General features: G+C 44.7%; 8 protein-coding genes across 13 annotated transcripts; 5 read left to right on the forward strand and 3 right to left on the reverse strand.

Annotated features, from left to right (window-relative positions):
• The first annotated feature begins 327 nt into the window (after positions 1-327).
• LOC126324552 (transcription elongation regulator 1-like) lies at positions 328-4053 on the forward strand. Its single transcript, XM_049995069.1, has 3 exons — positions 328-3219; positions 3291-3499; positions 3682-4053. Exon 1 carries the CDS (start codon positions 400-402, stop codon positions 2848-2850), a length of 2451 nt encoding a protein of 816 aa, XP_049851026.1. The 5' UTR covers positions 328-399; the 3' UTR covers positions 2851-3219; positions 3291-3499; positions 3682-4053.
• A 65-nt stretch (positions 4054-4118) lies between these two features.
• On the forward strand, positions 4119-5434 carry LOC126324484 (uncharacterized). The gene is made up of 3 exons (XM_049994976.1): positions 4119-4343; positions 4413-4507; positions 4563-5434. Exons 1-3 carry the CDS (start codon positions 4171-4173, stop codon positions 5432-5434), a joined length of 1140 nt encoding a protein of 379 aa, XP_049850933.1. The 5' UTR covers positions 4119-4170.
• Positions 5435-5728: 294 nt separating this feature from the next.
• LOC126324553 (GPI transamidase component PIG-S-like) lies at positions 5729-7479 on the forward strand. Its single transcript, XM_049995070.1, has 4 exons — positions 5729-5775; positions 5847-5989; positions 6047-6545; positions 6611-7479. The coding sequence occupies exons 1-4, from the start codon at positions 5772-5774 to the stop codon at positions 7477-7479; spliced, it is 1515 nt and encodes a 504-aa protein (XP_049851027.1). The 5' UTR covers positions 5729-5771.
• On the reverse strand, positions 6632-8831 carry LOC126324554 (protein MAK16 homolog). The gene is made up of 4 exons (XM_049995071.1): positions 8740-8831; positions 8561-8670; positions 7893-8477; positions 6632-7816 (listed from the first exon to the last, which is right to left on the reverse strand). The coding sequence occupies exons 1-4, from the start codon at positions 8799-8801 to the stop codon at positions 7761-7763; spliced, it is 813 nt and encodes a 270-aa protein (XP_049851028.1). The 5' UTR covers positions 8802-8831; the 3' UTR covers positions 6632-7760.
• Positions 8832-8916: 85 nt separating this feature from the next.
• Positions 8917-10994, forward strand: LOC126324547 (uncharacterized). Of its 3 annotated transcripts, none has more exons than XM_049995061.1 (3): positions 8917-9049; positions 9123-9355; positions 9414-10994. In XM_049995061.1, the coding sequence occupies exons 1-3, from the start codon at positions 9028-9030 to the stop codon at positions 10944-10946; spliced, it is 1788 nt and encodes a 595-aa protein (XP_049851018.1). In that variant the 5' UTR covers positions 8917-9027; the 3' UTR covers positions 10947-10994. The 3 variants fall into 3 exon arrangements, with proteins under 3 accessions (XP_049851018.1, XP_049851020.1, XP_049851019.1); XM_049995063.1 differs by having other exon boundaries at positions 8917-9024; XM_049995062.1 differs by having other exon boundaries at positions 8934-8999; positions 9414-10961.
• On the reverse strand, positions 10975-11958 carry LOC126324550 (uncharacterized). The gene is made up of 3 exons (XM_049995068.1): positions 11857-11958; positions 11349-11605; positions 10975-11267 (listed from the first exon to the last, which is right to left on the reverse strand). Exons 1-3 carry the CDS (start codon positions 11857-11859, stop codon positions 11105-11107), a joined length of 423 nt encoding a protein of 140 aa, XP_049851025.1. The 5' UTR covers positions 11860-11958; the 3' UTR covers positions 10975-11104.
• Positions 11959-12722: 764 nt separating this feature from the next.
• On the reverse strand, positions 12723-15966 carry LOC126324549 (uncharacterized). Of its 2 annotated transcripts, XM_049995065.1 has the most exons (6): positions 15702-15966; positions 14446-15639; positions 14098-14367; positions 13796-13944; positions 13212-13700; positions 12723-13132 (listed from the first exon to the last, which is right to left on the reverse strand). In XM_049995065.1, exons 3-6 carry the CDS (start codon positions 14350-14352, stop codon positions 12907-12909), a joined length of 1119 nt encoding a protein of 372 aa, XP_049851022.1. In that variant the 5' UTR covers positions 14353-14367; positions 14446-15639; positions 15702-15966; the 3' UTR covers positions 12723-12906. The 2 variants fall into 2 exon arrangements, with proteins under 2 accessions (XP_049851022.1, XP_049851023.1); XM_049995066.1 differs by lacking the exons at positions 14446-15639; positions 15702-15966 and having other exon boundaries at positions 14098-14421.
• A 223-nt stretch (positions 15967-16189) lies between these two features.
• Positions 16190-22012, forward strand: LOC126324548 (uncharacterized). 3 transcript variants are annotated; one of them, XR_007559873.1, is made up of 8 exons: positions 16190-16393; positions 16494-17951; positions 18033-18202; positions 18424-18606; positions 18843-20995; positions 21057-21614; positions 21675-21781; positions 21843-22012. XR_007559873.1 is itself a non-coding variant. In XM_049995064.1 (2 exons), the coding sequence occupies exons 1-2, from the start codon at positions 16279-16281 to the stop codon at positions 17318-17320; spliced, it is 942 nt and encodes a 313-aa protein (XP_049851021.1). In that variant the 5' UTR covers positions 16190-16278; the 3' UTR covers positions 17321-17955. The 3 variants fall into 3 exon arrangements, 1 of the variants encoding a protein (XP_049851021.1); XR_007559874.1 differs by having other exon boundaries at positions 21847-22012; XM_049995064.1 differs by lacking the exons at positions 18033-18202; positions 18424-18606; positions 18843-20995; ... (1 more) ...; positions 21675-21781; positions 21843-22012 and having other exon boundaries at positions 16494-17955.
• Positions 22013-22284: the final 272 nt, after the last annotated feature.

The following is a 22284-nucleotide window of genomic DNA, read 5'->3' on the forward strand; positions in this document are numbered from 1 at the left end:
TACCATAAACATGCACAAACTCGACCCACCCACCCCTCTCGTCTCTCCAATCACACACTCCCCTCCGCCCCGTCGCACTCGTCACCGCGCCCTAGATCCTATATGTAGGCTCTCCCTGGACAATAAAATGCCAATTAGCAGCTTGCATGTGAAGAAAAAAGCTTGAGTTGCGCGCAGAACCTACGCCGACGCAGACCACCTTCCATTCCCTGTAGTCAACTCCGAGCTCCTTCGAGCCATGAAAGTCTGCACAATCCTCTCTAACCCAAGCTGAGCACCTGCTTTTTTTTTTTTTGCAATAGAGACGGCGACAGCCACGCAAATGTCACCCAAATTTTCATTTTTCTTACGCTTGCCTCCTCCTTCTGATCTGGGAAGCAATCGTGCGATTTATCCTGCATGGATGAGGAGGCAAAAAGCGAGGACGAACGCCCCGCCGATGGGACGACACCTGCATCTAACCTCGCTGCTCTAAGCCAGCCTTCTAATAACGGTGATTCAACGATAATCAAAGACGACGAACAACATACACCGACCGGCACACACGAGCTCGAACTAGGTCAAGAGTCTGAAGAGCCCCACAGTGACTACCCTGTACCCGGTTCTGTTAACACAGCCAGTAGCTCACCGGCGCTAACATCACCTTCCTCGAATGAAGCCCCACAGGATCAAGCCAACACGAACAATGTTCCAACCAGCGAAACACACAAGGCCGAATCATCACAAATCAATGTTGTACCAAATTGCTTACCCGAACAGGCTTCTCTAGAACCAGCTCCATTCAACCTGTCTGCATCCAATAGTACTGGCTTCCACCAAAGTGTCCCGTACATCCAACCACCACCATTTCCCTTCTTCCCCATGGCTTCTGCCCAAGGAAGTCGCGATAGGCCCCTTCATCCGCCGCTGCAGCCGTTCTTTATGCCACCGCCTAACGCACTTCTTCCACCTCAAAACTTCAACCCTTTTCCTATGAACTACTACCCCAACGGCCTACAATATGCGCCCGGCGCAGCTAGGCCGATTCCATACTCGCCCATCGTCGACCCTCTGCAAGTCTCTTCCGAATGGAAAGAGTACACCGACCCCAAGACAGGCAACCCGTACTACGTACATAGAAAGACAATGAAAAAACAATGGAAGAGGCCGGAGGGGTTTTTGACAAAAAAAGAGCTACTACGACCGGTTTGCGCCAAAATCATTGGCAAATCAGAATGGAAAGTCGTCACTACGTTAGGCGGGCGAGATTATTTTTACAACACACTAACCAAGACGACGTCTTGGGAATTGCCGTCAGACTTCAATACACCTATTCTTCACCCCTCCGACGACGAAGACGAAGAGCAAAGCACCGAGCAGGAAGAGGGTACATCCTCTCGCACAAAGAGAACGGAAACCCAACATGATGATGACGGGCAGTCCAAGCGAGCGAAAACAGCAGAAGGAGACGAGACAAACAAAGAAGTCTCTGTAGAACAACAAAAGGAATTTGTTATTGAATTCCCAGAAGACGTCGTACCCCAAAATGAAGATGAATTTGATAGGCGAACTCGTCTTTTTAAACGGCTACTCCGTGAAAAAAATGTAGGCCCCGATTCCGTATGGCACGATTTTAGTTCAGAACTCGCTCAGGACGAACGATATCATTCAATCGTGTCTCGAGCAGAGCGCATGTCTATTTTCGAATCTTTCGTAAGGACTCGCCAAGCAGAAATAAAGGCAGAGAAAAAAGAAAAAATTGAATCTGCAAAAACACAATTCTTAGAGCTGGTCGATGAACAAGCGAACAAAATATCGTACAAAACCACATTCAGTGAATTTAAGGATTTACTCAGACATGACCCAAGGTATGCTGAGCTTCGAAGAGTAGACCCCGATCAGATCGGTGTCGCGTATGATCGAACCATTGGCGAATTAGAAGAGGCTCATCGAAAAAGACGCAGAAAATTCAAACTTGAATTTTTAGACATGCTGGAAGAAAAGTTGCACGCAGAAATTTTGAGGAACAACAGGCTGAGGTGGGAGGAAGCGAAATTGCTTTTGGAAGATGATCCAAGGTACAATCGAGACAACCTGTCGAGTGAAGATCGTCACCAACTATTCCGACACTTTTTTGAAGACGTCATGGACGAATACGAAAAAAAGCTGAAAGAAGAAAGAAAGAAGAAAGAAGCCCTTCGAAGCCTGCAAGCCGAAGCAAGGCGAAACCAACTCAGAGAAGCTCGTTACCGAAATAAGGAAAAAGAGAAATTCATATTACAAGAAGAGGTTGATAATATCAGTAGTTTATATTCTGAATGCGTCAGCCGAGAAGTTCAGTGGGAGGATGTCTTACATTTGTTTGAGGCAGATTATCGTTTCAATACGCAATTTTTGACATCACAAGACAAAAAAAAAATGTTTGAAGACCATCTTGACTCCATTCGTAAGAAAAAGAAAAATGCCTTTACTCGTCTAGTTGAAGAAACGGGATGTGGGTTTATATTTAAAGAATGGGAAGAAATCAGTCAAGAAATAGTAAAGGATCCTAGGTTCAGATCAGTCGAAGATGGAAAAAAAGCGTTTGAAGATATAAAAAAATCTAAGCTTGAAAAAATTCAAACGGATTTAGTCAAATCTTTCAAATCAATTCCTTCGATCACAAAGGATACTGATCTGGCGGACAGGTCTACGTACGACCACATTCATCTCAGCTTGCGCAGAGACCCAACCTGGTGTTATATGAGCAATGATAACAAAAAATGGTGTTATTTCAGAGAAGAATTGCTTAAAGACTACATTGAATTACTTCAGATGCCGTGCGACGAAGGAGAAAAAATACGTGACAATGCAGAAGGAAATGACGACTAGCGCAATACTGTAGCGCAGAATTCGGTTTATGTTTTTTTTGCGCGCTAGAAGGTCCCCGTTTCCGATGGCTATTTTTTTTTGGCCAGATCAATATTTTGAACAGCCAAAAATTATACGGCGCAAGCTGAAAAAATATATTTGCAATAACAAAAATCGTACTGCTCTCAAGGTAACATTTTGTTTGGAATGTGTAATCTTTATATGCGCATTTTAAGGATACAGCACCCGTCATACTGAAGAGTGGGTTAGAGTGAAATGTCGATTTTTGGCAAGACCCTTCTTTCTTCTAGTCAAGTAGAGTTTATGGCAGGCGATTGCTTGGTCTCTATTATCCCTAAACAAGATTTTCCCGCTCTTAGTCTCATTTCTGTAAGTAAGCCGGTTTATTAAAAATCTCGATTTTTTTCTAACGGTATATTATTTTTGAACACACTTTCAAGGGAGACATAAAATCGCTAACTTGCTTCGAGGAAGCTACAGTTCCTCTTTGGCTGGCACTGTTTTTTAAACAGTCTAACAGCTGTGTTATCGTCCCTCCAAAATGGCTTAACAAGGACTATTTAGAAAGCGTCCTAAATTCTTCCGAACAAGGCGAATCAAATTTGCTTCCGTATCATTGGGTTGAAATTGCTACTGTTTTGCTAGACAGGTACCGCTCTTTTTTGCCATCTTTTCGGCTGCGTCGAGATGATTATACCTTTGATGTTGAGGGTGCAAAACTGCATACATGATACTTATTCAATAGTCATAGTTACTATGATCCGCTTTGTTCGCGTTCACGGTTTTTGTGTATTTTTAATTTTATGTGTCACACATCTTACCCTTGTTCAGTTTTCCGGATGACATTCCGGATCACCAGGAGATCCGCTGCCTTATCGAGCACATTTGGGACAAGCGCTCATCGAGGATGTGCGGCAATTTACTCAAGGTCGTGAAGCTTTCTGATGTGGTGTATGTCCATCTAACAAAGCTCAACTTGGGCGCGATGGAAATCAACACAATAAAGCCTTTTTTTTTAGAGACTATGAATCAGCTTTACAAATTGTCAGACGCAGCCGCGCCTGATCAGCCGAGATGAGACTAAAGTTCTCAGCTCATCTGTGAACTCGGGCGCTCGAGAGACAGCACTTCAGGGCCAGAAATGTATCTGGAGAGATGCTCATAAAGAATGCATTCTCATAAAATAACAGGTTTATGATGTCACACGTTTTATTCCTTTTTTTTGATTTTGGCACATTCAATCCTACATACCTGCTGAGCATGTATCTCAAAAGATTGTTTGGAATTCCGCAATGTTTGGAACTTAGACCTATTCACGCGATGTATATTTTGGTTGTTGCAAAAAGCATATCGAGGTCTCTGACTCACTTGTTCATCCCGACTATCTTGTCCAAAAACAATTACACTTTGAAGGACATTGTGTACAGTTATTACATTGTGGTTCAGCTTGCAGATATGGCAGTAATTTATCCATGCATCTATATTATAAGACGGTAATATATCCCACACGTCAAAAATGTCTAGTTTTTGAACACACGAATTAGGCTGATGAAAACTTTTAGTTTTGGGCTTCATATTGGGTTCATCATCGCAGCGCTGTCTTCTACGTTACATTTGTGGACGGTTTTCAACGTTTCCAAATTATCCATTTACATTTGTACGTCGTTTCCACGTCTCGAACTTGTGGGCGGTCTCGCTAATTTCTGTTACAGCTGCTGTTATTTTTGGCATCAGCGAAGGTTTTTATTGGACTTCGCATCACACGTGCCTCATAATTAGCTCGCGCATTTCATTGCAAAAGAGCATCAAAGCGCCTTATGGAAAGAACCTGTCCTTGATTAAGATATGTTCGAAGCTCGGCAGTGTGATTGGGCCTTTCATTGGTGGGTTGCTTCTAAGCAATTCTTATGACATGTATTTGATGTTTTTGAGCTCTGCGATCACCATTTCGTCTACTATTCCTTTGATCTATTTTTGCGCCCATTTGAAAAATCAGTTATTGTTCGAATATATTGACGTTCGCAAAAGTGGCGAATCCCGTACGAAATCGCTCAAAGAACATTCGCGCAATTCGATATCATTGATTTCCTGTGGTGTCAACAAGATGCTCGCAACGACTATTTGGCCTTTCTATTGTGCAACTTCTTTCTTTAATTCTAAGTTTTCCATTATCGGCAACTGGAAAAGTGTCACCACCATGATTTCCATCCTTCTTATCTTTTTCCTTGGAAGGATCACCGATTCCATACATCGGAAAAATTTGCTATTTGTCGGGTCTTTCGCCACCGCTTGCATTTGGATATTGAGAAGCTTTTCAACGAAGCTTTGGCACATCGGCGTCAGCGACATGTTGTACGGCTGGGCGGCCTCTTTGTTAAACATACCTTTTTTTGCCGATGTCTACGATCGCGCGGATTATTCAGAGTTGCTGAAATGCGTGTTCATACAAGAGTTGGATACAGAAACAGGAGGAATCATCGCATGGCTGTTAGCTGGACAACTGTTTGACAAGAAATTCCACACCCTAAAACCGCTCTTTTTATTGGGTGTTTTGACGTCCATCACCCAGTGTATTTACACTTAAATGTCTTTCTTTTAATGGACGCGCCTCTAAGTACTTTTTTGCGAATTCAAGTCATTAGCTATCTTATCTGTTCACGAAAATTTTGACACTCGCGAGGGATGCCTCGAGGTGTCCTCATTCGTCCTAGGGAAGCATGTGCGGTATTTTTTTTCTTTGAGGGCTGGCCTAAAAATAACTGCGGTAAAGATGGAAAAACGTGCATCCGCGACGCATCAAGGGCGGAGAAGCATATGTAGCCGAAGCAAACGAGGCTTTTTTTTTTTTTCATTTGCCCTTTTCAGAAGTCTTTGACAGCACACAATTACGCCAATCGTTCTGACCTTCTCCCCTGGACGCGATGGGTACATAATTTTTTTTGTGCCCCGAGGATGCGTCTCTCAGAAGAGACTAAACTTGTTCCTGTCCACACAAGGTCGAATATCGACTAAGAGGTTTACTTTTTACCTCGTTATTGTTATGCTCGTCGCCAGCACGCTCTTCTGGTTCAGATGCATGGAACTGAGCTATCCATCTGGCATCCACGATCAGATTCGTCGTTTTGTAAACCTAGAAGATGTACGCGACATGCAATTCGCTGAAGCCAGGAAAAAATAACTGACTTTTTTCCCTCAGACGAAAAGCGAGGTCGACCTGACGGTTAAGTTCCTGGGCCAATCGGTCGTTCCTGCTGCAGCGATCGAACGCCTGGAAAATGAACTTACAGACCAGCTGACGGGAAACAATATCCGGGCTCTAAAGACGATGTCTTCTTCTGAGCTAGACCCTTTTATACGCCAAGACGTCTCCGACGACGCGCTCGACGATTATCTAGACAAGGAACACTGCGCCTCGTCCGGCTTGAGCCACTATTGCCTGTTCGTGATACATCGAAATGGCACTAAAAAAAGGGGCGTGATCGGCCGGCACCGACTGGCGTGGATAGAAGTAGACAACGCCGAGGTGTCCAACTCTGACACGTCAACCCTGCTGGCTCATATGTTGTTGTACATGACTCGATGCAAATTGCAATACACAGACCTCGGCGGAAAAAACGAGTACAAACTGCTGTTTAATTTAATTAATGAAGACGGCACTCGGGCAAAGAGCTGGGATTTCGAAGCTATTGAAAAAGGTGACGTGTTAAAAGGTTTATCGAATAGTGTTTCCCTGTATATACTTACTTTTTCGTGGATGTAGAATTTTTGGATCAAACGACTGAGGCTTTAAATTCTGTACTGAATTTGACTATCGAGTCGCAAATTCTTTATCATCACCGACTCAATCTGGAACCGATCTACGACCAAAAAAAATATTACTATTTCCCTTTTGACATGCTCAAGGACAGTCTAAATTACGATTCGATCGCATCAAGATCTGGCTTAGATAAATCTCCCTTCGAAACGATATTATACTTTAATCTGTTTATTCCGTCTACGGACCACTCTCCTCTCGCCGTTCAAGTCTCACCTTCTCAATACACACCGGCATTTGTCGACCTCGATTTTGGTGGATTCGTGTTTCACTCGTGCGATCCAGAAGACGCGTCTTCCACGCTCGACTTGGCGGACCTCCGTTTGAGCTTCAGCCTTTTCCGCTCTCAACTCCGCCAATTGCTTGGGTTTTCAGAATTCGAATACGTCCACGTCTTCCAGAACATATCCTTTTACCATATACCCAATAAAAAGGTCGGGTTCGCTCAATGGGAACTAGACTGCCTAGCCAGACACTTGATATCCAAAAATATACTGGAAGTCAAAAAAATCCTACATGCGTTTTCACTAATCCTAGACCGAAAACACGTAGTCCTAGAAGACCACATTTTCCGCCTCGTAGAACTGTCCATTCAAAGCGGTATCGCATCCCGCTTACAAAGCGAAAAAGCACTTGAACACTCTTCTCGCTCTCTCTGGTACGCAAAACAACTCGAGTCAGATCCGGACATGCTCCCTCTCTACACATTCCCGACAGAAAAAACGTATATCGTATTCCTTCCACTGGTGATGTCGCTGCCGTTCCCCGCCATCAAATACGTCTTGGAACAAAGAAGAAGAAAAAACGCCAAATAAGAAAATTATGTTTTTTATCTATAAAAAGCACAGCTCTTTAACGTATGCAGCACTCTCGCCAAACCCCCGACGTTGCCAATCACCGCTCGCCGAGCCGCAAAACGCTGAATCAAAAAAATGAACTTATTTTTGAGACCGCTCTCATACACGCGCGAAAGTCCTGCTGACAGCCCGCAAAAACTCAGACCGTCAAAGCGTCTCATAAAATGACACTTTCCTCGAGAACAGTGAAAAACAAAATTCTTCTGCAGCATGTTCGATTGCATGCGGGGTATTCTGTCTTAAATGCGAGCGCCCGCCTCCTCTTCTATCTCAATTTCAATCCTTCTCTTTCTCCCTGCAAATCGCACAAAGCATAATGTTATCTATCCGTTAACACGAACAATGACAAAAATAGATCACATAGGCCGTACTTTTTTTCCTGTCATCCATAGAACTGTCATTGGTCGGTCCTTTTCTCTTTGGTTCTGGCAGTTCGTCTTCGGACTCCAGATCGCTCAACTCTTCCTCATCATCATAATCCTCCGCGTCGATGAAAGTTTCGTCATCGACTTCGCATGTTTCGTCGCCGTAGCCCTGACTTTCTATTTCCGTCTCGGCAAGTATCTCATTGAACGCTTCTGGCGCAAAATTGTAAATGTCTCCATAAACATTGGCAGAGCGAAGTCGCTCTAACAGTTCTGCTTTGATCTTTTGCTCAATTTGCGCGGCGCTGAGAGCCTTATACTCTCTGACCTTTTCTCGGCGCTCAACCTTAGAAACAATAGGAATGAGCTCTGGTCGAAGACTGTGCCTCAGTTTACGCATTCTTATCAGGTACTGCCACATTTTAGTCAGGCGCTGCTTCACCTTAAATACCGTCTTTTGAGGCCAATATTGGAGGTGCTTGTCGATCAACGCAAGTGCTTGTTTATAGCTGTTGCTCAAATAAATTTTTTCCCATAGTTCAGCGGGTTTGTGCGCTCTCTCAATGCTCTTTATGTACAAGTAACACTTGCCTTTTCACAATAGTCGCGAAAAAAAAAACTCAGTTCGCCTCTAAAAAATCTAGTACTTTTTTAGCACCTCCTTATTTCCATACCCTCTTCCTCAATGATTGTGGCGTATTGACTGTTCGCCAGGGGACAAGAACCTCGGTTACACAGTCCCGTAACATTATACTGATTCCTGCAAAAGTCTTGCTTTTCCGTTCTTGAATGAGTCCCTCAGAAATTAGAATAGCCTCTTGAGTTGATTCGCGGGTAACGAAAGAAGACATACTTGACTTTAAAAGAGCAAAATCTTTTGCTTATGATCATCCAAATAATATCATCGGATTGCATCCTTCGTCGTGCCGAGCAGGACGAGAGTAGTGCTCTGTTCAAAAAAAAATTTTTTGTACACTAAAAGAACATTTTTTTTCCCTTCCATTTTGTGGATGAATTTTTCGCATCTTGGATCGTTTCTTCAATCTGTAGTAAATTATTTTATTGGGCTTTATATACAGAGAAGGTTGAGCTCTTTTTCGTTGCATATGCGAGGTACCTTTTCTCTGCCTGGAAAAAAGTTATGATGATCCGTAAACTACAAAGTGTGTGTTTTTTTCTCTTCTGTAAAGTTGCATTTTCAGAATGTGCTAACTTTTTTTTGCGACATGCGTACAGGTGACATCGACCGAACGCTGAAGAAGGTGAGCGATGGAATTGCAGAATTCGAATGTGTTCTTCAGAAGATCAATGCAGCAAGCACGGCCAATCAGAAAGAGAAGCTCGAAACTGACTTGAAGCGGGAGATAAAAAAGTTACAAAAATTGCGTGATCAAATAAAATGCTGGATGTCCAACAGCGAGATAAAGAACAAGGACCCCCTTTTAGATTCGCGAAAGAAAGTAGAATTGGTATGTATTTTCGCACGTCTAGAAGATAATTTTTTTTTGTTAACTTTTTTTTTCGCAGCAAATGGAAAAATATAAAGAGTATGAGCGCCGATCCAAGATGAAGGCGTACAGCAAAGAGGGACTTCAGCGAATGAGAGAAAGAGATCAGCCATCACAATGCAACATCACAGAGTGGCTTCAGGATAGAATTAAAGAACTCAAGCGCCATATAGAAGTTCTGGAAATGGAATTGGAAGGTCTCGATGCCAAGCGTCGTCGTGCCGCATCTTCGAAGTTGCAGAGCCATAACTTTCACCTGAACAACTTGGAAAAGTTGCTTCGCCGGTGGGAGAATGAGCTAATCGATCGACATTCGATCGAAAGTGTAAAGGACGACATTGATTACTACGTGGACAAAAACAAGGACGTGGATTTTGTCGAGGATACCGGTATTTACGACGGGTTGGGTCTCGACGTGAGCGAGAGCTACGAAGAAACCGAGGAGAATGAAGATGTAGGAGGATTGACGAATCTCGCAGAAAACATGACTATCGATGTAAAACACAAAAAGTCAGAATTGAAAAAAATTGTAATTTCAGAACCAACAGCACAGAGCGAGAATTTGGCTGGTGATGTACCAACGCCCCCTGAGCTGATATCTCCTTCTAGCACTGCTATACCGCCGTACAGGCCGATTGCCGAGTCGAGTGATGACCACAAAAGAGCTGATTCGCCTCAGCTGAGCAGCGCAACAGGACGGTCTGCGAAGGATTCTGTGTCACCTCCTTCCGAACAGGAAGCGTCCCCGTCCCAAAAACAGCAGGAAAATAGGACAGCCCATGCATCGCAAGATCAGCTGCACATTTTTAACAAGAATGAGGCGTTCTCTAACCGCCGAGCACCCTCAGCTACCAGTCCCTTGACACAGTTGTACCCTCAGAATATAGGCGGTCATACGACGGATGCTCGACAAGGTGCTGCCAGAAAGCCCTCCAGTTCCCACAAATCATCATCCTTTGTATCCACCCCACCTCCCCAAACCCCTGATCCGGTCCTTCCTCAAGCACCCTCACCCATCCAGCACGTGTCGTCCCATCTCCTTCCCCATTCTCACTTCCCTTCGACCCATTATATCAACTCTCCGAAGCCAAGCACACCCTACTACTTCAGCGAGCACGACCTAGACGTTGCCCTGTCAAATAGCTACCATCTCCTTCCAGAATCCCCTCAACCCACCAGAACCCCTTCCACCTACGTCCCCTCCAACCCCTCGCCCACTCCCTCCTATTACCCCTCAAAGCCCCCACCTGATCTCCTAGACAGTCCAGCTATGTTCGGAAAATTCTCTCTAGACCTCCTTTTCTATCTCTTCTACTACCGGCAAAATACCCACCAGCAGTACCTCGCGGCCAAAGAACTCAAAAGGCAGTCGTGGAGATATCACACGAAGTACCTCACCTGGTTTCAGCGGCACGAAGAACCAAAGTGTATCAAAGAAGACTTCGAGCAAGGCACTTACGTCTATTTCGACTACGAAATCGGCTGGTGTCAGCGGAAAAAAACAGACTTCACTTTCAACTACGCGTTCCTAGAAGGCTGTAACAACCCATAACACAAAAAAAAAAAATCAGCACCCCGTGTGTGCAAGAAGAGAGAGAAGGTACAAGCCGTTTCGCCGCACTTTATTTGAGTTCTATTGCAACTCACCACACACTAACTCAGAATAGCTTGCAAGCTCACTCAACATGAATGAGACAATGTTACCCCACTCTATTTAGATATGGTCTTGCACTTAGCGAGGACTTCCTCCTCCGATACCTCAGAGGCATCTGTCCCCTGTATCTCGATCTGAATGCCTTGGAGTGCTTTCTTGAGAGCATCCTTCGTGCCGGCATATATCATCTTAGGCTTCACCTTCGCCTTGTCTGGTGTCCTGCATTACAAACGCGTTAAAGCCTGGTCCCTCTTTTTGTTTTCCGTTCGTGTCAAAAATAAAAAAAAAGTATACACATACCACATAAACAAAACCATCTTTGTTCTCCAGCCATCGTTCCCAGCATCGTAGTCAAACTTCAGAATACCATAGCGACAATCATTAGATGGGAGGTCTGCCAAGAAGTCTGCATATGTCGCTTCGGACGGGGCCGTCTTGAGGATAGATATTGACTTACTATCTTCCGAAAGGCCAAGGATCATGTAGCGATACTTGCTGCGTAATTTGAATTCATTGAATTCGCTCACTACGTTCTCATCTATGGAAATTCCTGTCGACTGATTTTTTTTTTAAATTGTTAATCGGTGAGAGGAAAAAAAGATGCAGGTAGACAGATCCCCCAAACAAGAGGACAACGCATGTATACTCGGTGCCACGCTCACTCTGTCTCGGCTGATTTGGTCATGAGGAAAGAAAGCAGGTATGCGCCCTCAGAGACCCTAACCCCAGCCTACCGACCTCAGTATCCCCCTCCCCACTCTATTGCAGATAGATGACACCACCCACGATGCAAGCCGCTCCCACATACCATTTTATATGAGTACTAGGAACCAAGTGTGGCAATGTCCTCCGATTTAAAACCAAAAATGCAAACTGTAAACTTCTAAAAACAACATAACACAATTTTTTTATCGTACCAGATTTGCATCTCGGTGTACTACCTATGATAGGCTAATATTCGACGCCTCCTCACACTGTCAATCGAATGCCTGTTACCCAAGACGTGCTGGCTGAGCGCACCATCGAACGCGCGCATCCAGATCAGCAACCGCTTTCCGCCCCTTCTGACACCCTGCAAGCTACAAGCACGAACGTACTCGAAAATCGTACCGAAGGCGAAATATCGCAATCCTCTTCCTCTTCAAGAGATTCTAAACGTAGCACAGGCGTCCAAGAAGACCCTGACGTTTGTGCCCTGACATTAGCTGTACAATCTGTACACATAAAAGATCGTCAGGCTGAACCCTTAACAAAAACCTCTGCCACGCATAGCCTCTCTTCATCCCCGCAATCTTCTCCGAACACGGAAGCCTCTCGTAACTCTAATGCGAAAGCGTCGCCGAACATTCAAGAGACAGCTGTATCGGAAGATACAGAACCACCCGCCTCCTATTCCAGCGGGTCTGTAAAAGCCACAAAACACGTTGGCCCCAAAAAATGCAAAGGGAGAGCATTCAAACAGCCTCTAGATAACACAACTCAGCCGTCTAACACCCCCGCTCATTTCAGACCTGTTACACGAGGACAGCCTAAGATCGAGAAAGAAGCTGCGCAACGAATGATCAGATCCCATTTGGGCCTTCCCAAGCTCACAGACAACTGATTCATGCCCTCCCTGTAAAAATGAAAAAAAAAGAGACAAGAACACCATGATGACTGTCGTTAATTCTTCTGCGATTCGTGTTCTGTACATATACATCTGCACGTGTGACGTTCTCGCGCACACGTATTGAAGCACCAAAACACAACAGACCTTTTGTAAGAGGTTAAGTTTTGAGCCATTTCAACCCGCTTAGAATCCTATGAACGTAGTCCTATGAACGTATCATAGTCATCCCTCAATCGACGAATGCAGTGCTCATTCATAGTGAAACCACCAGACACCGGTATTGGGCTGATCTTCTTGAACATATAAACAATCTCTAAACGACTCGAAAAGTTGTACGAACAAATTCTTGTCGTTAAATTGGTAGTAAGGCCCCAATTTTTTCTTGAGCGCCTGAGTAGCCAACTTTGCATTGTAGTGCGGAATTTTCGGGTGAAGATGATGGGCAATGTGTGTATCGTTGATATGGTGTATCCAGCTTACGGAACGGAACGTCAGTAACGGTGTCCGTACAGCGCTAAGGTTATATCAAAAATAGCGAATGCGTTTTGACACACCTGTCAATTAGCCATCCATACGATCGGTCGACCGTACAAAGCTGTCCTTTTATCCACGTAAAAGCGCCGCTCGAATAATGAGGAATGTTCGCACTAGAATGCTGCAGCTTTGTGACCAGTACCACCCACGCGTTCGTCACAAAATAGGGCAGAAAATAGAGCAAAAGCACCGGTACAAAACCGATTTGTTGTCCGCACCACCACAGAAATAATATCCAAGCAGTAATAGCTATATCGTTGATGACAACGTAGTTTCTCTGCTTCGATGTGTATAAAGAAGACCAGGGCCAAAAATGATTCACCCAGCCTTCGCGTTCTTCGTTTCCTGTGGCATTGAACAACAAATAGGCAGGCCATCCAAGTACTAAATGCTTGAAGATAGATGCGATAACTCGTCGAGTCGTCCAAGGTATGTATGACGTTGATTGTTCTCGCTTTACTGGAACGAAAACCTCATCTTTTGTAAGGTGGTTGGTGTAGTTGTGATGCCTTTTCATGTACCAAGAACAAGATTTCATTGTGCATTCAGTTGTCAACTTTAAAGGTTATATTGTTTTTAGACGTCTGATCGGCTTTGCACGTACAAGTTATGAGAAAATTTCCAACTCCAATACGGAACTATCAGGACAGTATGAAGAATTAAACCGACCAAATCGTTAACCAAGGAATTCGGAGAGAAGGCACCGTGGCCGCATTCGTGCGCAAGGACCCAGATTCCAGTCATAAACGTCCCCTTGAAAAGATGGAACTTAATTAGGGCGAAGCAAGAAACGGAATCTTATAACATAATTTCACAAGATTGGAGATTATGACAAACGTTTTCCAAAAATATGCTATTTTCACAGATTACATGTGACATAAAAGCCTATGTAAAAACTCGACTTACTTGAGCAAACGCATAGCAGGTCCAGAAAATTACTGAGAGATATGTCGGGAGAGCGCATCGATAATATACAAATGTCCCAAGCAAAAGAAGCGCGCTTATACTCGCCAAATCCATAAGTACATATCCGAAAGATTTTAGGTAGCTCCGAACGAAGCATTTCTTCGGAATCGTGTCAATCAGTTGTTGTACTGTAAAAGGCGCTTCAGGACACTCATACATGCCGTGGTTGATTCGATTGTTGGCATTCGAATCCATGATGCCCACACCTTACTGTGGTAGTAGAACCGTGAATTGTATGTTTAGTACAAATTATATATAAAATATGAAAACAAAACTAACAATACACACTTTTTTTTTCTTGTCACAAACGTATTGAACGTCAAAAAAACAGTGAGGAAGGGAGTGGCAATTATCAGGCAGACTATTGAAGACGTGTAAGGATTTCTTAGATAGTAATATTATTTCTTATAGTGTGTATTTTGACGATATACGGTTCGTGTAGCTCCAGCAAGGATACGAAAAAGGTGCATAAGTCAGTAGCGCGAAAGAAATTCGCCAAATCCGTTGTGACAAGCAACCGCGAGGATCTCACCTTATCACCTTCTCCTCTAGTTGAAATAAAACTGTAACAATATTGTATATAGCTTCTATACTCTTCACTTCAGCTTGTATAAAATACTTTTGTGGATTTTCAGTTACAACATATGCTATTTAGATCTTTCAACATTTAAGGTTTTAACTTGCTCCGTATTTCTACGTCCTATTATTTTTCAGGCGACACTAAGCTCACTTTTCAGCTTGGCAGAGTGATTGACATCTCAATTATTACGAATGTGTTATCAGTGTCCAGCTCCGAAACCAGACTCAATTGCTGACCGTTTCTGCGAGCTCGAACATTCTTTACCGACATTCTCAAGTAATCTCCTAATTTTTGATTTTTAAAGTTTGCATATTGATCTTCCGGGTTTTCTAACTGAGTCCTTGTGAGAAAATGCTGCGGTTGAAGACAATTTGCTTGTCTGATCCACTCGTCGGGCGTTATAAATAGCCTATCTATGACCTCTCTCCTCAACTTTGTCGTAAACCAGTTCATATGCTCAATATTTAGCCCTTCGTGCAAAGGATGTTGAGATTCGAAAAAAAAATACAAATCAGGAAGATGGTTATGTATATCACGGGTCAACATATACGATGAATGAAATACATCTTCTACAGAGTAGGTTAACTGATTAGAATTCCACTTGACAGGATACTCAATCGTCTTATTTTCAGTAAGAATAGATACGCTGCCCTTCGTTTCAATGTCTATGCTATAGTTGAATGACTCGTATACCTGATAGGTAATCAAGGGGTTTGCGTCCAAACAATGTTCGCCAGTACCACGGTACAGCTTACTGGTTAAGGGCATATGGCAGCATAGCGTTCTATTCCATCCAACGCTGTCCTTACACGACCCCTTGCTTGCATATATGCCGCAATGATCGTTGTGGATATACCTTTCTCTTTTTGGGTTTACGGATGAAACGTGGAACAGAGGAATGTCTACGAGAAATAAGTATTCGTAAAGTTCTGGTTTTTTATGGCGTAACCTACGCTCCGCATACCGACTGTCATAAAATCTCTAGTGATTTTAACTATAGCACCAGGAACCTTTTCGGTTATCGTTTCACCAGCAGTCAAACTAACAACAAGGGTCCAGACTCGTTTGTACGTTGAATCATTTTCGACACTTTGAATTCTAGAAGAAATGGTGCCGCCAGTCACTGATCGAATCAATGCAATCAATAGAATATAATAGACAACAGAATTTGGCCAGGACCACATCGAGGCTAATCAAGATAGAACCAATCAACGGTTGAAGGATAGAATAACGGATATTTACACCTAACTCTCTATTTATACTTTTTTTTAGACATTCTAAGAACAAGATACTGCTACAGTCTCTCTCTCTCTATGAAATAGCTTATTGTTTCACGGTCAGATACCGCAAGTATGTTTTTTTGAAGACGATGTTTTTTATGACATACACTTTGCGTATCGTTCGAAAAAATTTTTGATGTACACTCCATCTGCAAAAAATAACATATTTTTTATTCATGCCCTTGTCGAAATCACATAGGGAGAGACACATAATCATAACACCAAACATTAGACTTCTTGTTACAACTACCAAGTTCTTCGATGTCTAAATTTGGGAAACACGAATGGTCGCCGGAAGAGAAGTCCACAATCCAATCTCTTTTAGAAGTCAAATTACCAGTGGATCACATTTCTTCTCGGCCGGGGACGGGAGGTGGTACGCTGGACGGTGTTGGTATTACATGTCAAAAGTATAGAATTGGCATTTGTTTGACATATTATGTATCCATATTTTGTGCGGGTCTCTCTGTACACAGCGAAGGTGTCGTACATTGAAAGTTGGAAGGCAATTGAGTTGGCGAATGCCATCTTTGGATATAACGGATGGAGCAGCAGTATCGTGGACATTACTCCGGACTTCATCGATCAGGAGGCGGGAAAATACCGCGTAGGCATAACAGCTGTTGTCAAAGTAACACTCAGGGATGGTACATTTCATGAAGACGTAGGCTACGGCACGCATGAGAACAGAAACAAGGCGTTGGCTATCGAAAACGCAAAAAAAGAGGCCGTCAGCGATGCCAGAAAGAGGGCACTGAGGGTGTTTGGAAATGCTCTGGGAAATTCTGTATATGATCGTATACATGTTGGCCAAGAAGTGAAACAGAAAAAGAGCAATAATTTGCTGTCCTCACCTATTTCTTATGATGGGCTGAGGAATAGTTTAAAGCTTGATAGTATGCGTAGAGGGGCTAAAAACGACCCTAAGATGGATTTAGAATGTCTAGCGGATCAGGATCAATTTATTCAAACAAATTTATTGGAGATATCGTCCAAGGCATCATCCATTAAAACGTTGGATCGTATAGATGTACAATTCCACAGCTTAAAAGGTCGCCAAGAAAATAATTCAATGAATAATACGTTCTCAACAAATTGTACTAATTTTGAATTCAATACCGATCCAGTCGATCATCTTTCAAAGCCTATACAGCTGCAGCCTTCTTTGGCACCGTTTGAGAAAGTTGTAGTCTGCGATCAGGGCGAGGCGCCACCCGTCCGTGCAAAGTGCTCCAAATACGACGCCGTTGCAAGCACAATGGAGTTCATCAAAGAGGATATGGTATTTGATTTTGGAAGATAATCTCATATGTATTATTCGGCACATCTAAATTCCCATGTTTTCGGGCATTCTTCGGACAACAGCCGTGCATAAAGGCAGAATGACAAGAATCGTGGTTTTTCAAGAGGGAATTGTCGAAATTTATAATATGGTGTACCGACCTGGCAGCAGTCAGCTGCAGAAAAAAATTGCAGGAGACTGGCGTCAGAGTAGGTCGCATTCTACTGGGTTTGGTAGCAGAGAAAATCCATTCATGAAATGACTAATCGACGGCTCCCTGGGTGATATGTCGTACACTGCTTCCTGGTACAACATTACACATTGTGTTTTTTTTTGTGGAGAGTTGCACACGACCGACCCCTCTGCGCACCATTCCAAACTCATCGCAGTGAGGTCTAAAAGAGTCTCGGCCTCTCATGTAAAAGCCGTCGCTACTCCCAGGCTTTCTGGACATGACGGTACATGCTGTATGTAAACCGCAGTATCTGTGGGTCTGTGCGCTTCCACAATGTCCTTGTCCTTGCGTGGCTATCATGACAAAAGAGAGCTATATGCACTTTCGCCGACCCCTTTTATGGCACCCTGCTCCGCAGAGTAATTTTGAGCCGTGTTTTTTGTAAATAGATACGCATTCGAGTGCGATAAAGCGAAGGTGCGCCGAGATGTGTGCATTTATCGGGAATGACAGGTTGTCATTCTGTTTGCGAATTTTTTTTCTCATAAGTTTGCGAAGTCGCCAATCAGAGCTGGACCTATGAATTGGGAGTCGCCCCAGCTACAGCCTGCTGCGACAAAGATTCGAAGACAAACTGCTTATGGCTCTCAGAAGACTTTGCTATTCGGTATTATGAACCTTTGGTTCTTCATTGTGTCTTATGTTATTATCAACAACTTCACTGTTCAGTACGTTTGGCTAGGGATTTCGTGCGCGCATGCGAAATCGACTGCTTCAAAAGGATTGCGCAGGTTTTCTTGTTCGCCGTCGCGATGACGGTGTGTGTGCCACCTTTCATCAGGGCTGCGCTGCCTCCTAGATGACGCGTTCTCTGCTGCAGAAGTCGTACCTGACTTTCCTTCGACGTGCACGGTGACCAACAAACCCGCGTGTCTTTCGTCCGCACTAGGTCTTTTCTAGAAAGATACCTACCAAGCGCATTGCAGTCGCTTGTGGTTGGCGTCGTTTATGTCGCTTCTGGACTCTTTCTGTTGTCTGCCTTTGTCGCTTGTTATCTCTACTTTACGTATTGCAACTCGGCCGCTTCTTCAGCGGGTTTGGACAAGGACAGAGTGCTCGGCAGACAGGTAAGGTACGTGCAATGAGAACGCCTCTCTAAAGGAGAAAGACAGACGGTGGCGGGTCTGGCCACCGTGTCGAGAACTGCTGAAGTGCTGAATTGCTTTGAGACGACAGTGTCTGTTTTCTCACTGATGCGTGCGTTGTCCTCTTGTTTCTGTGCCTTACACCGTGTTCATTTCTCGTCCGCTTCGGTATCCCTCGCGTCGTCCTATCGGCGCGAATCCCGTCGCTGAAAACTCGAAACAGCTCGAAGCCCATTTTGTCCTCGAGACTTTCTGTGCCGACTTTGTATCCATCGAAAGCTGTCTCCCCGAGAAATGCCTCCCCTTCAGACATGACATCGTCGAAGTCGATGTCGCCCGTGTCCCCGTCTTATGCACAATTTCATAGTCCGTCCTCCTTCTTGCCCGGCGGATTTGTAAATCCCATGATTGAGGCCGAAAGGGTCAACCAATCTATCAACGCCAATCGGTTGACGCCAGTCCGCTTGGGCGCCCTTGACGAACCGTCGCTCTATTCGTACATTCCCACTTCGCACCCGTCTAATGCGCGGCCTTTTAACGTGTCCTTATCTCCAAAGACGTTAGAAACTCCCAACATGCTTTCTCCCGCGACCTCGGACTACGACCACCTTCATTTGTACCACCCACCGAATCTCGCCGTCCGCCGTCCGTCGATGGACGGAATCTCGCCCGGCGGTCACCATCTTCTCCCGAAAATGCCCCAATATCAAAGCATGGTCCCGGCAGTCGGTCCCGACAAGCCCTCTAGCTTCCGCGACCGAGTCTCCGACGACAGCGCGGCAGACGCCCTCTATCGACAGCTCGGCGTGTCCGCTTATATCGACGATTGGTGCGAACGCCTGCGCATGTGGATAAGTGCCCGCATACTCAAACCAGACGTCGAATGGATGAAAAAAATCGAAGATCAACTGGGCAAAGAAGCACTTTACCAAGCGCAGTTCTCCCAAGTCCAATCCGGAGTCCACTCTCTTCAGCATCAACAACAATCGTCCACCTGGCCGTCCTTCTACTCACCGAATCCACCCATGTTCTCCGGTATGGCGCCAACCCCACAACAACAACAGCCATTTCTGGAAGAACGAATCCACCTGGAAAGGTACTTCGGCGACTTCGGCAGCTCCCGAGAATACGTTGTCGAGCGTATCAGACAACTGGCCGAGGGAATGTGCATGAGCGCCTACTGCTGGAACGAAGGCGGGCGGTGGAAGGACAGGGAATGGAATCCGGATCTTCCTACCGATGCTCACATTATTGCTCATTTGTTCTGCACGTTCATGGATTCAGTCATGGTCTCGGACGACCCTGCTCACGCCCACGACACCTTCAAATCCAAATACTTCATCACAACCATCGACCAGCTAAAATCCTCCATATCCATTCTCCAAAAAACCACGAGTCCACCCTACTTCAACCTGGTCGTAGACAAACAAGAATGGGAAATCCTAAGAGGAAGAAACAACCTGTTTTCCACAATATGTCTGTTCGTCTTCTGTGTGAAAAAAAAATACTCTGGATATCTCAATCAGCTGTACTTGGGCGGCAGAATCGGACTGCTAGAAGTCATTTCTACCGATGGGAGCTGATTGCGGCGCGAACATTCTCAACGAATGTAAAATTTTTTTTTGCAAAATCTCTCTCTCTGATCTCAATCGCGTTCAATTTCTTTGTGCCCTCCTTTGCCATCAAGCGCGCCTTCGCGCCTTTTTTTTTTTTATTGCGTCTCGCATCCGCACTTTTTTTTCGCATCAGCCTACTCATGAAACGCTCTTCCTCCGAAAAGCCTTCTCGACCATTCAAAAAAAAAAAGCTCGACGCCACCTCCCACGCTACCACGCCTACTGTTCCCTCGCTCGCCCAATCCGCCATCGACTACCTCAAAAAGACGCATGATGAACTCGAGGCGCACGACGACCAATTCCACCTAGCCTGTTGGTAAGAGTAACCTTCGGCTCTTCCTCCTTCTGTCCTAACATTTTTTTTTTTGGCCTCTCTCCTTCAGCTTCGAACGCGCTTCTCCAGATGAGCGCCGAGCGGAAAACGCTGTTCATAGACGCGCTTTGCGAGCTGAACCACCGAATTTACTCTCTGCTCGCAGCCGGAATCAAACACACCAATATCACGCCGCGAGATTTTTTGGCGGATTGCAGCCTCTCCACGGAAAGCCGCTATGTTGAATTGAACTCCTGGAAGAGTTTGATTCTAGAAAACAAAATTTTGAGAAGGGAAGCGAGGCAAGCGTACAAGCTGAAAAGCCCGTTAAAGTGCGAAGAGTCAAGTTCGTCCAACGAATCTCGTGGCTCAAACTTGGCGGACTTGTTTAAGCGCCTGTCAAGCAACTGCTCGTCAAACGAAGCCTGTATGAAATTTCTATTTTGTGTACGTGAATTTTTTGTGTTCTTGTCAATGCTCTTATTGATTGACTTACCACCATCTCTAGAAGGAGACAGATCCATCTCTTGTCGTTTGTCAAACAGTCAATCACTACATCGACCAGTTGAGCAACGGTTTGAACCCTTTCGTCGAGCGATAGCCCGCAAATGTTAACGACTTTAAAAGTTGTCATTTTTCACCACGCAGAGCTGTCTTTGGTGAACGCGCTTCGGCAGTTCGCGAACACGGTTTTCAGCGTTGCGCCTCTCAAAACAGCAGCCCTGTACGACGGCTCCCGAACGCGTTTTACGGCTGCGCACTTCCATGCAAAAGTGCGCTCGGAGAAACGAACGCAGGCGGTCTCGAACAGGCCGCGCGAGAATCTATTGGGATCCGAACGCGACGCGCGTCTTCGGCATGTTTAGAGAAATAAATGTCGCAGCCGTTATTGGGGTCATTTTTTTTTGGCGTGCACAGAGTTTTTTCTTCATGTTTGCTAATTGGGCGACTACAACTGTCGGCGTCCGTGCTTCGAGGAAACGCTGTATGATGCTCAAAGCAGAAAACCGCTTCGTCAAGCACGAGGCGGACAAAAGCAGATTTGTCATTGAGTTCGTGAACGAAGGTGCGCCTGTTGCACGTCCCTAAAGACGAGATCCGCCCATTTTTCTAATATAGAGGACAGAACCCGCATTTCTACAGTACAAGAGGGTTGGCAATACCTTTGATCTGTACCACACGTTCGTTCCTCTTAGTAGGAGAGGGCGTGGTCTGGGAGAGGAACTTGCCCATGTACGCTTCTCGTTGAGAGAAATACCAGAGTGCACGAGTCTTGTACCTAACGACGTGTTAGTCAGCGTTCTCGCACGTCAAGGCGCTGAATGGAGTTGTGGAGCCGTCTTGTTCTTACATCAGAAACAGGTTTCTCGTCGACCACAAGGAATGGGAGAGCCTGGTCAAGAAGTAACGCATTTGAAGCCCCGCAAACGCCTCCGATGGTCGCGATGTCTGCTTTTTCGCAAAGACGAGACGTTCTCATTTAAAAGCGTTGTCCCTTGCGAGAACGTTCCTCGAACATGTAAAAAAATCCAAAATTTATTTTTTTTTTTTACCAAAGTTTGCTAGCGTTCCAAAAACAGTTTTGAACTGCATCCTTCTCGTACCGCTATGTTATTTTAAGACGATTCATGCCATTTATTCAAAAGATCGCAACTAAGTTTTTTGGGAAGTATCTGGGTCAGTACTTTGAAGGTAGGAATCGCACTTGAACTGCTCCGTGTGTGTCGTTTTTTTGC

The sequence above is a fragment of the Schistocerca gregaria genome, unplaced genomic scaffold (genome assembly GCF_023897955.1).
Source record: "Schistocerca gregaria isolate iqSchGreg1 unplaced genomic scaffold, iqSchGreg1.2 ptg000888l, whole genome shotgun sequence".
NCBI lineage: Eukaryota > Metazoa > Arthropoda > Insecta > Orthoptera > Acrididae > Schistocerca > Schistocerca gregaria.

Coding starts and splice junctions, on each gene's coding strand:
- LOC126324552 (XM_049995069.1), top strand. CDS start 400: ATGGATGAGGAGGCAAAAAGCGAGGACGAACGCCCCGCCGATGGGACG.
- LOC126324484 (XM_049994976.1), top strand. CDS start 4,171: ATGTATATTTTGGTTGTTGCAAAAAGCATATCGAGGTCTCTGACTCAC. Junction 4,344..4,412: donor TGCATCTATATTATAAGACG/GTAATATATCCC, acceptor GAAAACTTTTAG/TTTTGGGCTTCATATTGGGT. Junction 4,508..4,562: donor CAAATTATCCATTTACATTT/GTACGTCGTTTC, acceptor TTTCTGTTACAG/CTGCTGTTATTTTTGGCATC.
- LOC126324553 (XM_049995070.1), top strand. Junction 5,990..6,046: donor GTTTTGTAAACCTAGAAGAT/GTACGCGACATG, acceptor TTTTTCCCTCAG/ACGAAAAGCGAGGTCGACCT. Junction 6,546..6,610: donor TTTCGAAGCTATTGAAAAAG/GTGACGTGTTAA, acceptor TCGTGGATGTAG/AATTTTTGGATCAAACGACT.
- LOC126324554 (XM_049995071.1), bottom strand. CDS start 8,801: ATGCAATCCGATGATATTATTTGGATGATCATAAGCAAAAGATTTTGC. Junction 8,478..8,560: donor CACAATCATTGAGGAAGAGG/GTATGGAAATAA, acceptor TATTGTGAAAAG/GCAAGTGTTACTTGTACATA. Junction 7,817..7,892: donor TATGGATGACAGGAAAAAAA/GTACGGCCTATG, acceptor TGCGATTTGCAG/GGAGAAAGAGAAGGATTGAA.
- LOC126324547 (XM_049995061.1), top strand. CDS start 9,028: ATGATGATCCGTAAACTACAAA. Junction 9,050..9,122: donor GATGATCCGTAAACTACAAA/GTGTGTGTTTTT, acceptor ACATGCGTACAG/GTGACATCGACCGAACGCTG. Junction 9,356..9,413: donor CGCGAAAGAAAGTAGAATTG/GTATGTATTTTC, acceptor TTTTTTTCGCAG/CAAATGGAAAAATATAAAGA.
- LOC126324550 (XM_049995068.1), bottom strand. Junction 11,268..11,348: donor AAGATGGTTTTGTTTATGTG/GTATGTGTATAC, acceptor TTTGTAATGCAG/GACACCAGACAAGGCGAAGG.
- LOC126324549 (XM_049995065.1), bottom strand. CDS start 14,352: ATGGATTCGAATGCCAACAATCGAATCAACCACGGCATGTATGAGTGT. Junction 13,945..14,097: donor CCTGCTATGCGTTTGCTCAA/GTAAGTCGAGTT, acceptor CATCTTTTCAAG/GGGACGTTTATGACTGGAAT. Junction 13,133..13,211: donor TATGGATGGCTAATTGACAG/GTGTGTCAAAAC, acceptor CCGTTCCGTAAG/CTGGATACACCATATCAACG.
- LOC126324548 (XM_049995064.1), top strand. CDS start 16,279: ATGTCTAAATTTGGGAAACACGAATGGTCGCCGGAAGAGAAGTCCACA. Junction 16,394..16,493: donor TCGGCCGGGGACGGGAGGTG/GTACGCTGGACG, acceptor CTCTGTACACAG/CGAAGGTGTCGTACATTGAA.